The 12,745-nt window shown below is 45.6% G+C and overlaps 1 protein-coding gene across 1 annotated transcript in view; it reads left to right on the plus strand.

Annotated features, from left to right (window-relative positions):
• The window catches only part of ELL (elongation factor for RNA polymerase II), an 81,623-nt gene extending 71,990 nt beyond the window's left edge, over positions 1 to 9,633 (plus strand). The window contains exons 10-12 of the mRNA XM_050934392.1: positions 1,444 to 1,615; positions 3,180 to 3,224; positions 5,970 to 9,633. Of these exons, the coding sequence (XP_050790349.1) occupies positions 1,444 to 1,615; positions 3,180 to 3,224; positions 5,970 to 6,074 (322 nt within the window). The 3' untranslated portion in view covers positions 6,075 to 9,633. The remainder of the gene's footprint in view (positions 1 to 1,443; positions 1,616 to 3,179; positions 3,225 to 5,969) is intronic.
• Positions 9,634 to 12,745: the final 3,112 nt, after the last annotated feature.

Raw genomic sequence — 12,745 nt, forward strand, 5'->3', positions numbered from 1 at the left:
GGGGGACTTCACAACTGAGTTCTTTGAGCTGCTGTTGGCACTGCTGTTGAAGGAATTGAGGACTCTTTGAATGCAGCATGCATGTAGGATGTTACCTCTGATAGGCCACCATGTCTTTCTAGGGTGAGGAATCCTTGGGGGGTTATAGCCAGAGAGAACACCTGAGCTGCCAGCCATATTCTCAACCTTGTCTTTGGGTCTGATTTGAATGTTTGATATTTGAGTCACAGTATAGGCTCTCCTGTGTAGTCACTCTGTGCTGACGGGACAGAGCTCTCCCACTGACGACATTCAGCCACCCCAACAAATGGTGGTAGCTGTGTCAGTGGGAGAGCCTCTGCTGCTGACATAGCACTGTCCACCCCGGTTGGTGAAACTTATGTCAGTCAGGTGTATTTTTTTTCGTACTCTAACTGGTAAGAGTTTTACTAACAAAAGTGCTAGTGTAGATGCACGCTTAGTATCTAGCAAAATTATGAAGTTAAGTTCCCAGGTTCATCTTTTTGAAAATGTTGAGGGTGAGGATTGAGAGCTCAGGTACGGAGTGATCGCTTTGTGTCATCTCTCCTATGCAGTTTTGTTGTCAGTAGCCCAGTAAAACCACAACTTTGCAGCACAGAGAACAGTCATATCCTCTAATAAACTAATATGTAGCTGTGACACTTGGAGCACCTTTCCCAGCCCCGAGGAGGAATCTGTGTAGCTGGAACACTTGTCTCTCACCGACAGAAGTTGGTCCAATAAACAATATTACTTCACCCACCTTTCATCTCTCTCACTCTGGGACCAACGTGGCTACCACAACACTGCATACAACATACATGTCAATTCAGTCACTTCAGTGATGCATCTCTGTAAATTAGGCTTCCTTTAATACAGAGTCCTTCACTGTTCTCGTTCAGTCACTCAAGACCTGTGTTAGCCTGGCAGATCTCCAGCCCCCACTGTCACTGCTGCAAAGAGTAAGGTGAGATATTGGTGCTGTCACCTATGGTAAACTTGTTAAAGCAGATGTGAGGTCAAACATGGAGATGAAAGGGAAGAGTGGTCCCTTATATCGGACTAGACAGAAGGTGCCCTGCTGAAAGTCAGGTGAATTGTGTTTGATTAGACTGAGTGGCTTTTAACTGACCTACGAGCTGTCTCTTTGGATACGCATGGGCACTCTGTGTGTTCGGTTCGTGCAAGGTATTTTCAGAAGGTGAAGAAGGGGATATGTTCCCTTTTTTAACATGGGAAGTGCTGTGTCTTCTGTGTTCTTGCAGTCCCCAGACCAGTGGGGGCCCAGTGCTGACTGAGGCATCCAGGTGCTGTTGCAATGCAAATAACATGGTTTGTCCTGGAAGGCAGGCACCTGCCTGGCCACCTTCTTTGAACTGCAGTAACATTGCTGCTTGAAAAGAGATTTGTTGTAAACTGCTGTTTAAACTCTGTTCCCTTCAGAAAATATGCCTCCATTTCCTCTTTGGAGCAGCGTCAGAGTTATAAGAATGACTTCAATGCAGAGTACAATGAGTACAGAGACTTGCACGCCCGGATAGAGAGAATAACTCGACGGTTCACCCAGTTAGATTCCCAGCTGAAGCAGCTTTCGCAGGGCTCTGAAGAATATAAGGTATAAGCAAGAATTTCTGTTTGAAAACTTAACCCTGCCACTTACAGAGCTGTGGTTTGTTTGTCGTTCACATGGCCGCCGTGTTGGGGTGTCTTGGGCGGACTTGCATTAGGCACTGTGTGATTGTATTAAATGTACTGTACACAGCCCTGAACTGATGGATGCAGAGCGTTCATGCAGCTGACAACTTTTCAGGCTGTTTGTACAACAGCCCTGTGTTCTTTCAGTTGAAACACATATTGTGGTAGTTGTTGACAACGAGCAGCCTCACTGAGACAATTGGTGTCCCCAACCATATCCTGCTGGCAGTGATTAGTATATCATCCTCGCCAGAAAAATGATATTTCACCCGTATGGGACCTTATTAAAGGTGGAAAGTGAGCTAATATGGGGTCATCTGTTTCTCCTGATTCTTTGATCTTAATAGTAGAGTATTATTCAACCTGTCAGACTGATTTTAAGAGCTTTAACTATTCATTAGCTTGAGAAAATAAATTTCACTGAGGATAATAAACTGTTCTTTACAGAGCACTTCTTGTGCTGCTCCAGTGTCCTTCCCTTCTTCCGAAATATGCTTTGTTTTGCTGTTGCTTTTCTTGGGACAGTAAAACAATTCAGCACTTGTCAGTGGAGGAAAGTTAAGGTACTTGCAGAGTAGACTAGGTAGCTCTCCTCAAGAACAGCATTCTTGGGGCCTGATCCTTCCAGCACTTGCTATTGATGTAGCCATTGCCATAGTGAGTCACTGAAGCCAATGAAACCACTCTCAGTAAAACACAGTTACTGTTGAAGGGATCAGACCCTTGTTTTGGATCAGCTAACTGTTGGGCACCTGTACATATTTCAGACTCTGTCCCTGCCACATCTCCTCCACTAAATCGTAGCTGCTTTTTTTCCTTTTGATATTGAACATTCAGCTCTTTTATGTGAATGCAAATATACATTTTTTTATTTTTATTTTTTTCCATCTAAGTTAGCATATCTCCTGTACGCTGTAGTGGAAATTCTGAACTGGCCACTTTTCAGTTTGGAAAGGGCCAAGAGGACCTAAAACACACCAAAATAATTCCAGGTGCAAGAAACTGGGGGGCGGGGGAATATACAGTAATTCTTTACATGTGATAGTTTGATAAACAGCAACCTCTGGGAAAGAGGTCAGGGTCTCACTTGACTCAACTTTGAATAGTCAAAGGCCTTGGCTACATTGGCGCTTTATAGCGCTGCAACTTTCTCACTCAGGGGTGTGAAAAAACACCCCCCTGAGTGCAGCAAGTTCCAGCGCTGCAAAGTGCCAGTGTAAACAGTGCCCGAGTGCGGCTCCCAGCGCTGCAAGCTAATCCCCATGGGGAGGTGGAGTACGTGCAGCGCAGCGCTGGGAGAGCTGTCTTCCAGTGCTGTTGCCGCGACCACATTCGCACTTCAATGCACTGCCGCGGGAGCGCTCCCCTGGCAGCGCGTCGGGGTTTCGAGTGTAGCCAAGCCCAAAGTGCCACTCACTAAAGTAGGTTCCAGTTGTATTGTTTTTAGGGAAACACAGAACTTGATGATGTTCTTTCTTTTTCAGACTATCCATGATCAAATTTTACAGGAATATCGTAAAATCAAAAAGGTGAGTGAAAACTCTCAGCCACAAACTGAAATAATCCCTTTCTGCACTTTGCAGAGGCAAGGTTTATCTGATGTGATTTGTCTGGCTGCTATTTGTCAGGAAGGAAAGGGCTCCCTCTGCTGGTTAGATGGGGCTCAATGGCTGAGGCAAGGCCCTGCAGCGAGATGTTAGTCCAGGGGTAGGAACCTATGGCGCGTCTGCCACAGGCGGCACACGAGCTGATTTTCAGGGGCACTCACACTGCCCAGGTCCTGGCCACTGGTCTGGAGGGCTCTGCATTTTAATTTTAAATGAAGTTTCGTGGATATTTTTAAAAACCTTATTTACTTTACATACAACCATAGTTTAGTTCTATATTATAGACTTATAGAAAGAGACCTTCTAAAAACATTAAAATGTATGACTGGCACGGGAAGCCTTAAATCTGAGTGAATCAATGAAGACACAGCACACCACTTCTGAAAGGTTGCTGACCCCTGTGTTAATCAGCACTTTGTGTTGAATGAAATGCTGGCAAAAGAATGAACGAGCTACATTTCTGCGTTAGTGCCTGAGATCGCAAAAGGGCACCTCTGAGGCTTTGAGTGCACAGCCTGAGTGACAGTTATTGGAGTCCCCCTTGTTTTGTGGTGTCACTGGCATTTCTCAATGCATGCCGATATTACACAGATGGGCCGAGTATTAAAATCCTCCACTGAGGATACTGGCTTGCTGGTTTTATTCTTTGTGTAGCACCTGCAGTGTGTTGTGTGCCTCAGGTAAAGTGACATGGTCCCTGCCCTGAAGGCTTGTAGTCTAGAGTGGTGAGGTAGAAATGCAGGCGGGCAGCGAGCCAGGCGGTGAGCAGTGACATGGGCACACCTTGAACCACTGTGGTTTTTCTTTTATCAGTTTTTTAGTTTGTGAAAGGGATTCTGAGCCCTCCCTTTGCTGAGTAGTTGGTGGGCTTTGTGAAGTGAGTTTCTGGGGCACTCTCCCCTGTGCTCCACTTCCCCTTTAGAAGGATCCTGTGTTTCAGCTCCGAGGCTGAGAGGGAGGGCAGAGCTGTGTGGGCTGCAGATAACGCTGTTGTGCCATTGCTTGATAGCCTATCTACACAGGTGACCTCTGTGTCCCCTTTGCAGCCTTGCGGAAGAGGCCCTCACATCCCTCTTTTTTAGCTAATACCTAGGTTAGGGGCATTGCACGCCACATTGTACCCAGCATGGGGGCAGATATGGTAACTGCATGTGTTTGTGCTCTTCCCACAATGCTGTTCACTTCTGCTCACTTGTGTCAAGGTGTATATCCCACAATATCCTGCACAGCACAACTCAGCACTTGGCATAGGCAGATCTGGAACGTGTCAGAAACCAGACCACACGAATGCCTTGCCCTCAGCTTGGGAGGTGTCTTCTCAGCCCCTAGCACTCGGACTGTGGTGTCCGGTGAAGGAGATAAAGGAAGATGCAGAACAAGTTAACAAACGGCTGGGTTGGATCTTAAGTGACACACACAGTGCTTTTAACTTGTACACAGCCCTGCTAAAAAATATGACGACTATGAATGCGTATTTCCAGCAATAACCTCCGTGTAAGGTGAACTGCAGGCTGCAAAAAACAGGTTGATGGAGATGCTGCTTTGCTTTGCTTTAGACAATAAATTGGCTGCGCTTGGTTATTTGGTCTCTTACAGTTTGATATTCAAATTTTTCAAGTGTAGTAAAAATCTGGCTATCCTTCCAGCAATACCCTACTTAGCGTTCCTAATTCAGGGGCTGGGGGCCCCACTTACAGGACAGACACTGAGGCCTATAGCCTTGCACTGTTAGGAGGGGCATTATCTTAATCGAAATGAAGTGTGGTTGCATTTATAAGTTTCTGTTGATAGTTTTATAAGGGTTTAATGTTTTAAGCACATTACACTTATGACGGTGTGTTGTGGATGGTAATATAACCACCTATTATAACCTGTAACAATTAACCATTTCTTGCAATGTCTATTAATCAAACTTTTTATAAGTAATATAAAGTGACTCAAAAGTAATGGGCACCTCTTTCCCCTTCAGTCCTCCAGTGGTGGGAGAGTTCACTCCAGAGCTTCTCTCCTGAGAAATGTACAAATTGCTGGCCTGTGCCCTCCCAGATCTGCAACAATGCAACCTGCTAGGATACGCGTTGCAGTACCTGCCCTTGCCTAACCCTAACCTCATAAAGGAATCTGACGAAGTGGGTATTCACCCATGAAAGCTCATGCTCCAAAACGTCTGTTAGTCTGTAAGGTGCCACAGGACTCTCTGCTGCTTTTACAGATCCAGACTAACACGGCTACCCCTCGGATACTCATAAAGGAAGAGGGGCTTATCGCTGTCTCCCACTTAAAGGGGCTGTTTTGCTTTTTTCCTGGAGTTACCCTACTCAGAACAGCTTTCTAATTTTAGATTGAGGGCGGGTTGAGGAATAGAACTAGTCCACACAATCCAGGACCAACACTATTTGCTGTAACCTGGCAACAACAAATCCAAATGCCTTTTTGAGGGAGAAGGAAAGATCTTCCTGATGAAGAAACTTAAAAAACTATTAGGCTTATTGGTGAGTCAGGGATGGTGACTGTCCATCCAGCAAAGGAACCAAACTTCAGTGCCTACTGTTAACCAGCATCAATATGGTTTGCATTTTGGGGCTGTCTGACCCACTCTGTGATGTGTGTTATGATAGAACTGGAGAACTATTAACTTCGGTAATTGTATCTTCCTTTTCCTTGCAGACAAACCCTAATTACAGCCAAGAAAAGAATCGTTGCGAATACCTCCACAACAAACTGGCTCATATAAAAAAACTGATAGCAGAGTATGACCAACAGCAGTTTTAGTCTTGGCACTAATATCTGGACTGGGTAGTGCAAAAAAAAAAAATCACTTGGATGTTAGTTTCCTTTATACAACAAAAAAATAAATTCCTTTCAGAGCCAAGCACGAAGTCCTTGTGGTTGGAAGAACTTGGAGATGATTATGATGCGGAGTCTGTCACACCAGCATCTGAGCCAAGTAGTGAAACTAGCATCTGGCATAGTCCTCTCAAGTTTTACCCTCTCTGAATGCTGGAAAGTAAAATAAAGGAAAATCTGCTTATTTGAAGCCAGCTTTTGACACTTAAGGGAAACTTGCCTAAAGTGAATAAAACTCCCAAAGGTAAAGAATCAATCGTTTTCATGGATAAAGTTTGGAATGAAGTTTAGTTCTTGCTGGCCCAGCTCTCGCTGTGCTGCATATTCTTTTCTGCAGATGGTGAGGAACTGGAATGCTGCTAAGTTACCTCCTTCTCTGGCACCTGCAATGTTCATATGCAAGCTGTCTGCGCTACACGGCACCATGTTAAATGCTCAATTTCCCAGAGCTCTCGTTGGTCATTCCTGTTTGTCGTCATCTCCAGTTTGTGCTCTCCTAGAGGTGGCTGTGTCAGCAGGAGGGGAACTGCCCAGGAATCTGCACCGAATGCTTTGTCCGACGCAGACTTTTGGATTCTTCATATATGAAATCTTTTATCCAGCTTGTGCATTTGGAAACAATCGGCGTAAACTTTGCCATGGCTTCTCCAGTGTGCACAATTCAGTCAGCCTGCATTATCCTTCATATACCAATGCCAGGAAGACTGAGACCTGTCTGTCTTTGACTTTTGTAGTTTTATACCAAGACAGCCAATTTTATTAATTGCTAATGAGACTGTGGTCTATTTTTCTATATATATAAAAAGAAGCATCTTTTCTAAAACTGTGCCTCCCTTTTCCTTTAGGCCAAGTGTTTCAGAACCTTCCCTGTCTTATAATTGCAGTATTCCTAATGCTCATTGGATAATTACCCAGAGAAGTTACTTTGTTTGTAATGACCCTTAGAATGGGATAAAAAAGGATTTGGTGGGGTGTGGGAGGGCGATGCTTTCTTCTTCTGTGTTCTGCGCATTTCCAAAGAAGCAGCAGCAGAGAATCAAACCCTCAGAATAGGAACTGGAAGAGAGAAGTTTGAGAGAAATAAGGTAGCATGTCCAGTGCGGGTCACTTACACTGTTGTGCTTTGTCCAACCTTTCCTCTGGATTTTTGGACTTGAAGGGAATACTTTAGAACATGGCCGAGGCGCGAGGAACTCAGCAAAAAGCACAAGGGTGCCCTTTAGCGCTGTGGTTTTTACCTTTTAATCCTGCCAGCCTGTGTGATTTTACTTGCTCCCGCTTCCACTTTTATCTTCCAAACAGCAGAGCTTTTCTTTCGTCCCCAGTTGTGGCTCCTTGCATCAGAAGAATGTGATCCTCTTTGAGAGAGTGAAATGGCAGAGTCAGGTCCTCAGGAATAAGGTGGGGGGAGCAGGGGCGGGAGGGACGACTAGTTTTTCTCTGACTAGGTTTTGTTTTGTGTTTTGCTGCCCAAGAACGTGTGGATCTATCTGAAATAATTCCATTCCAGCTGGACTCTATTGCTGCTAGTTTAATAGACTTGTGCTCCAAAACTCTCACCACTTGTCATCTTAAAAGGCCCTTGTTCAAGGTGTAGATAGTTTTAAAGTGCCAGTGTTTCTCTTTCCTGCTTAGTTCTCCAGCACCAGTGGAATTGCTGGTGCTGCCATAGTTTGCTCCCACAGGGATCTGGCTTAGTGCTAATGGGAACCATTTGCATGTACCGCTATGTCGGTTCTGGTATGGGGGTTCTGCAGCCATGATCCATGACTAGCCAGTGGCCAGTTACAATTTGCAGTCTAGCAGGAGGGCCTCATGTGTTTTCAGAACCAAGCAGTAAAGGGTTAGTAAGGAGTTGGGAGGATAAGGAGGCTCTCACAGAGGTCTGCAGAATGACTTGGTGGAAGAATCCAGTGTTTTGTGGGAGTGAAGTCCTAGAAACAGCTGAAGTTTTAAGGAAAATGTTGGTGTCTTCGCTTCCCCTACCCACAGAGCAGACTAACGTTCCGTGGGGTAGGAGAGTAGGGGAAGGTTTATTCTTGTCTCGTGGACATAAGTAGCTGTCTTCAGAACATCTCATGCCCCACTGGGGCTTCCAGTGGCTAGGGAAAGCTGAAAAATATGGATGATTTTAAAGTGAAAAGCTTTTGTCAAATGAGTTTTTTTTTCTCCTGATGTTACACGCATGAGTTCCCCCTCACCTCCAACAGCAAGTGGTGGTTTCATGGGAATATCACAAACAAAGGATGTCCATTTTTCCTTGTCTGAGCTCAAAGCGTGCTAAAAACAGGGGCTATCTGAAACAGCTTTGATCTGACAGACTTTCTGTAGCTGTGAGTCGCATCAAGATCTGTTTTATTAGAGCATCAGTGATCTGTTTTGTTCCAGCTGTGGTTAATTTGGGGGGTTACATTGCCCTGCTGTTGGGCTCCCTCTTCACCTTGTTTGTACTGTTGTCAGCAGAGACCTCTGGGCATGTTGTGAGGATTCACAATGCAAGGCCCAAAAAGCAACTGAGTATGGCTGTAGGCAGCTTCGCTAGCTGGCAGTTTTGGGAATCCAGCATTTTCTGGTGGCAGCACTAAATCTGTGTAAAGGCTCTGCCAGAAGGCAGCGTTGTGATTTCGGGATGCAATCAGCAACATTCTGCCAGACGATGCAACCAGTTGGGCTTGAAAGAGTTTTTTCCTCGGTGGCTTTCAGATTGGTGGTCTAATCTGTAGCACAAACATTTATCAGCCACCGTGTTTTTTTAGCAAAAGAAACACAAAGTATGCTTCCTCTTGGAAACGCAAGGAACTACAAATCTCCAAATGGCAGAAAAGGGCATCAGTTATGAACCAAGATAAATTCTTCCATAGAAACACATCTCGTTCTGATCCTTAATATTTTGAAAGGGTTTTTTGGATTTTTTTTTTGAGGGAAGTAGAGATGGATCTCAGTCTTTATACATCTACTATAAAATATTTTTGCAAACAGAGTTGTATACAAAGATGTATTATGTACATTTACATGTATATTCTGGAACTTCTAGAATCGGAATATAAAGCTGAAAAAAATCTTTAATGACTATCCAAACTGTGAGACCCAATTAGCTTAACAACTTTCTGCTTCATTTTCTTTTGGTCTGTTATGTAGTCAAATCTGCCTTTTTCTTCTTTTTTTCCCCTTTTCTTTTTAGAGAGTATGAAGCTAGGCAAATCTTGTGCTTTTTGGGTTGATAGAAACCAGTTCTAGATAATTAAGTATGATCTAACTTATTGATACCGTGTTTTACTTTGTAATGTACTGTGGATAAAACCATATTGAGCCATGGAGTTGGAGTTTACAAAGAGCTTTTCACTTTGCCAAAATGTTACAATTTAAAGGCAGCATACCCTTCAGCTTTCCTAATCTTTTCTTAAAGAGCTAGTGTCTTTTTGTACACTGAAAAGCTGAATGCTGATTTTGCAACATATAATAAATTCACTGTATTGGAAAACAAGCACAACAAGGTTGTATATTTCTTTTCAGAGTTTATTTCTGAGGGTAAATGGCTGGCATGGGGTTTAACCCTCCAATAAAGAATGAACCAGAATTTTTGAAATATTGTGCTAAAATTCTGTATTACAAAATGTAAGGAGTTATCGCTGCAGTAGGGAGAGAACCAATGGCACAGGATGTGGTCTGACACATCAGGTTGTGATAGGGGTACATCCCAGGGCTAGCGTTCTCCTGTCACCCGCAAAGGATTTGGTAACTTATCAAGGAAACATCATTGCAGATGCAGAACAATGGAGCTTTCAGGGAGGTTCTCTCTCTGTTCCTGTGTGACTTGAGGGTCAGGGTGCTCAGAGAACTCCCTCAAGATTTGAATTCAGGATCAGCTGCCTTATGTCCTTGGAGCTTTAGGATCGGGTTGCTCTAATTGGCTCTGATTTATCCCCTCTCTGTCCCCCGGTGGTTCTTAATCCAAAGCCCCATCTGTCTGCAGTGCCTAGGTACTTACCTGTGCTCCATCGCTGGAGCGATGCCTCTCAACCCCCTTCTGGGTAAAGTGTGGGCAAGGTGCTCTCTGAAGTGGACTAATCCTAATCTCAGAATGTTCTCACTGGGGGATTAATAGTTATTTTTGTTAGCCCTGCCCTACTTGCCTGCGTCTGTTGGGGGGTTGGAAGGGCTGCGAAAATAGAGACCTGTGACCCGGTGGAAAATTTCACAAACGGCCGAGTCCCACTGCAAAAGGGACCTGTTCCAGTGCTGCTCATGCAGCTGCTTGACAGACAAGAATTAACATGCTTTCTACTTGGCCGACCTCAGTGTGTACAGCACATCTGGTTCCAAACTGGCTTAGTGAGGTGTATGACAATGTTCAGCCACCAGGGGGCAGTACAGGGGTTCTCAAACCTTGGTACTGGTGACCCCTTTCACACAGCAACCCTCCGAGTGCGACCCCCAACCCCAATTAAAAACACTTCTACTTTTCTATTTGGCACCATTATAAATGCTGGAGTGAAAGCAGGGTTTGGGGTGGAGGCTGACAGCTTGCGACCCCCAGTTTGGGAACTGGTGGGGCAGTCCTCTCCATGGCCTCTGACTGGCCTGTGTTGCTTAGTTAAGGACACATTCTTGTCAGTCTAAACTTTTCTGTGTGTTTTTAATTTTCCACTGACTCAGGGAAAATCCTCTTTGGCAGCAGCAACCCCATGCACATTCCCATCCTCAAGCCCAGTGGTGTGGAGAGCTTGAACTGGGGAGACGCTGTGGGTTGTGGAGGATCAGCAAGTCCCCTTGTGGCTGCAGCCCTTGAGGGGAAGGTGGGAGGGGATTCTTTGCTCCATGGCCAATTCCCTTGGTTTGAGGCTGACTCATGAGAGAGCACCTGGAAGAACAGCAGAATTCTAACTGAAAACACACCAGGTCCTGGGGCCAGTAGGCGTCCCCTCTCAGGTGTGATTAGGAGCAGCCTGTACCACATGCAGTGCTGGGGGAGATCGAATTGGCCTGTACGTCAGCTGTCACATGGGAATCCATCTCCTGTTCCACGAACCAGTGAGCAGAGCATCTGACCCAAGCTGCCTTTGCGGCCCATGTGAAAGCCTCCACAATCCAGGAACGTTTGCTCAACTGATGGGCAGGAGGTGATGGTGCACCCTCAGTTGGTACCGATTCATGGTATGGGTGGAGCACGCTGTGCTGCTGGATACCCCGCTCCACACAGAGCACTTGGTGCCCCTGCTTGCTTTGGGACATTTTCACAAGACTTGGAGGTTAGCTCTGTCTAAATTCCCACCCGCTCTCTCTCTCCGGGTGCTGCTCATTCCCCTGCCGTGGGCATGTGCCACAGTCAGTGACGTGATCCCTGTAGATAGGGTGGCAGAGCCCTCAGAAGGAGCTGAGAAAAGTAAGAATTTAAAACTTGGCTAGTGGAAATTTCCAGCAGGCTCTCCAGTGCCCCACCCAGGCTGCTTAAGCTGAAATCCTCATTTGCAACTTATAGTCTAGAAAGCTGACTCTGGCAGGCTGAAAGTTTAATGTGCAAATGAGATCTCTGCATATTTAAACATGGCAAATACCTTAAAGGGGCCATTACCAAGTTCTCGTGGGAAACTCCAGCCTGTGGCATTACTTCAAAAGGTGGATTTTTGTCCCCTTAAGACTTCTGCTCTTTGCCTCAATATCTAGCTGCCTGCTTGCTGGTATGGCATTGTTCCTGCAGGAACCTCCCAGGGCCACCAGTTCAGCATGACTTGCAGTACCTGCTGGGGAGAGTTGGGGTGAAGGCAGCAGGGAGTGTCACAGCTCAGGATGAAAGGCCTTGGCGGATGTGAAGGGTCTCGGGACTCGCAGAGCTGGCTGAGGTTGGGCTGGAAGAATGGACTCAACAAAGCAATCCAGCTCGTGGAGTCCTAGTTTCTAACGTGAGACACCAAAAGTGCCTGTCCATTTATTTCAGATACTTTAAAAGAGAGAGTAAATGAGGGACACTAAGAATCCTCCAGCACAGAGCGCAGGCTGGGTGAGGAAATCCTGCCTAACACAGGAATTAAATGAGAACATCTAGTGACTGGTCAGTATCCAAACCCATTCCTAAAACAGCCTCTGTTCTTCCCTTCATAGCTGCTGTCTGTTCTGTGACCACGTGCTGTAGTGGAGGGGGAGGGGGAGAGGGATGCAAGTGTCCATAGCTGGCGGGTGGCTTTTTTCTAAGGCCCAAAGGGACCATCCACAGGACTCCTGGGTCCAGTTAGTGTCAGCAACTTAAGAAGGATGTCGATAACCTATGGTGGGGTCAGAGAAGAGCTGTGAGAGTGATTCAAGGGTTGGAAAACCTGCCTTAGAGTGACAGACCCAAGGAACTCAATCTATTTCGCTTGACACAGAGAAGGTTACGGACTGACTTGATTACAGTTCAGAATGACTTATCTGGGGAACAAACACTGGATAATGGGGGCCCTTTGGTCTAGGAGGCAGAGGTCTAACAAGATCCAATGGGCTGCAAGCTAAAGCAATTCAGACTTGAAATAAGGTGCAGATTTGCAACGGAGGGTACCTAACCACTGGAACAATTTACTGAGGGTAGTGGGGAGCAGGGGCGGCTCTAGACATTTCACTGC

This window comes from Gopherus flavomarginatus, chromosome 24 (assembly GCF_025201925.1).
Source record: "Gopherus flavomarginatus isolate rGopFla2 chromosome 24, rGopFla2.mat.asm, whole genome shotgun sequence".
Lineage (NCBI taxonomy): Eukaryota > Metazoa > Chordata > Testudines > Testudinidae > Gopherus > Gopherus flavomarginatus.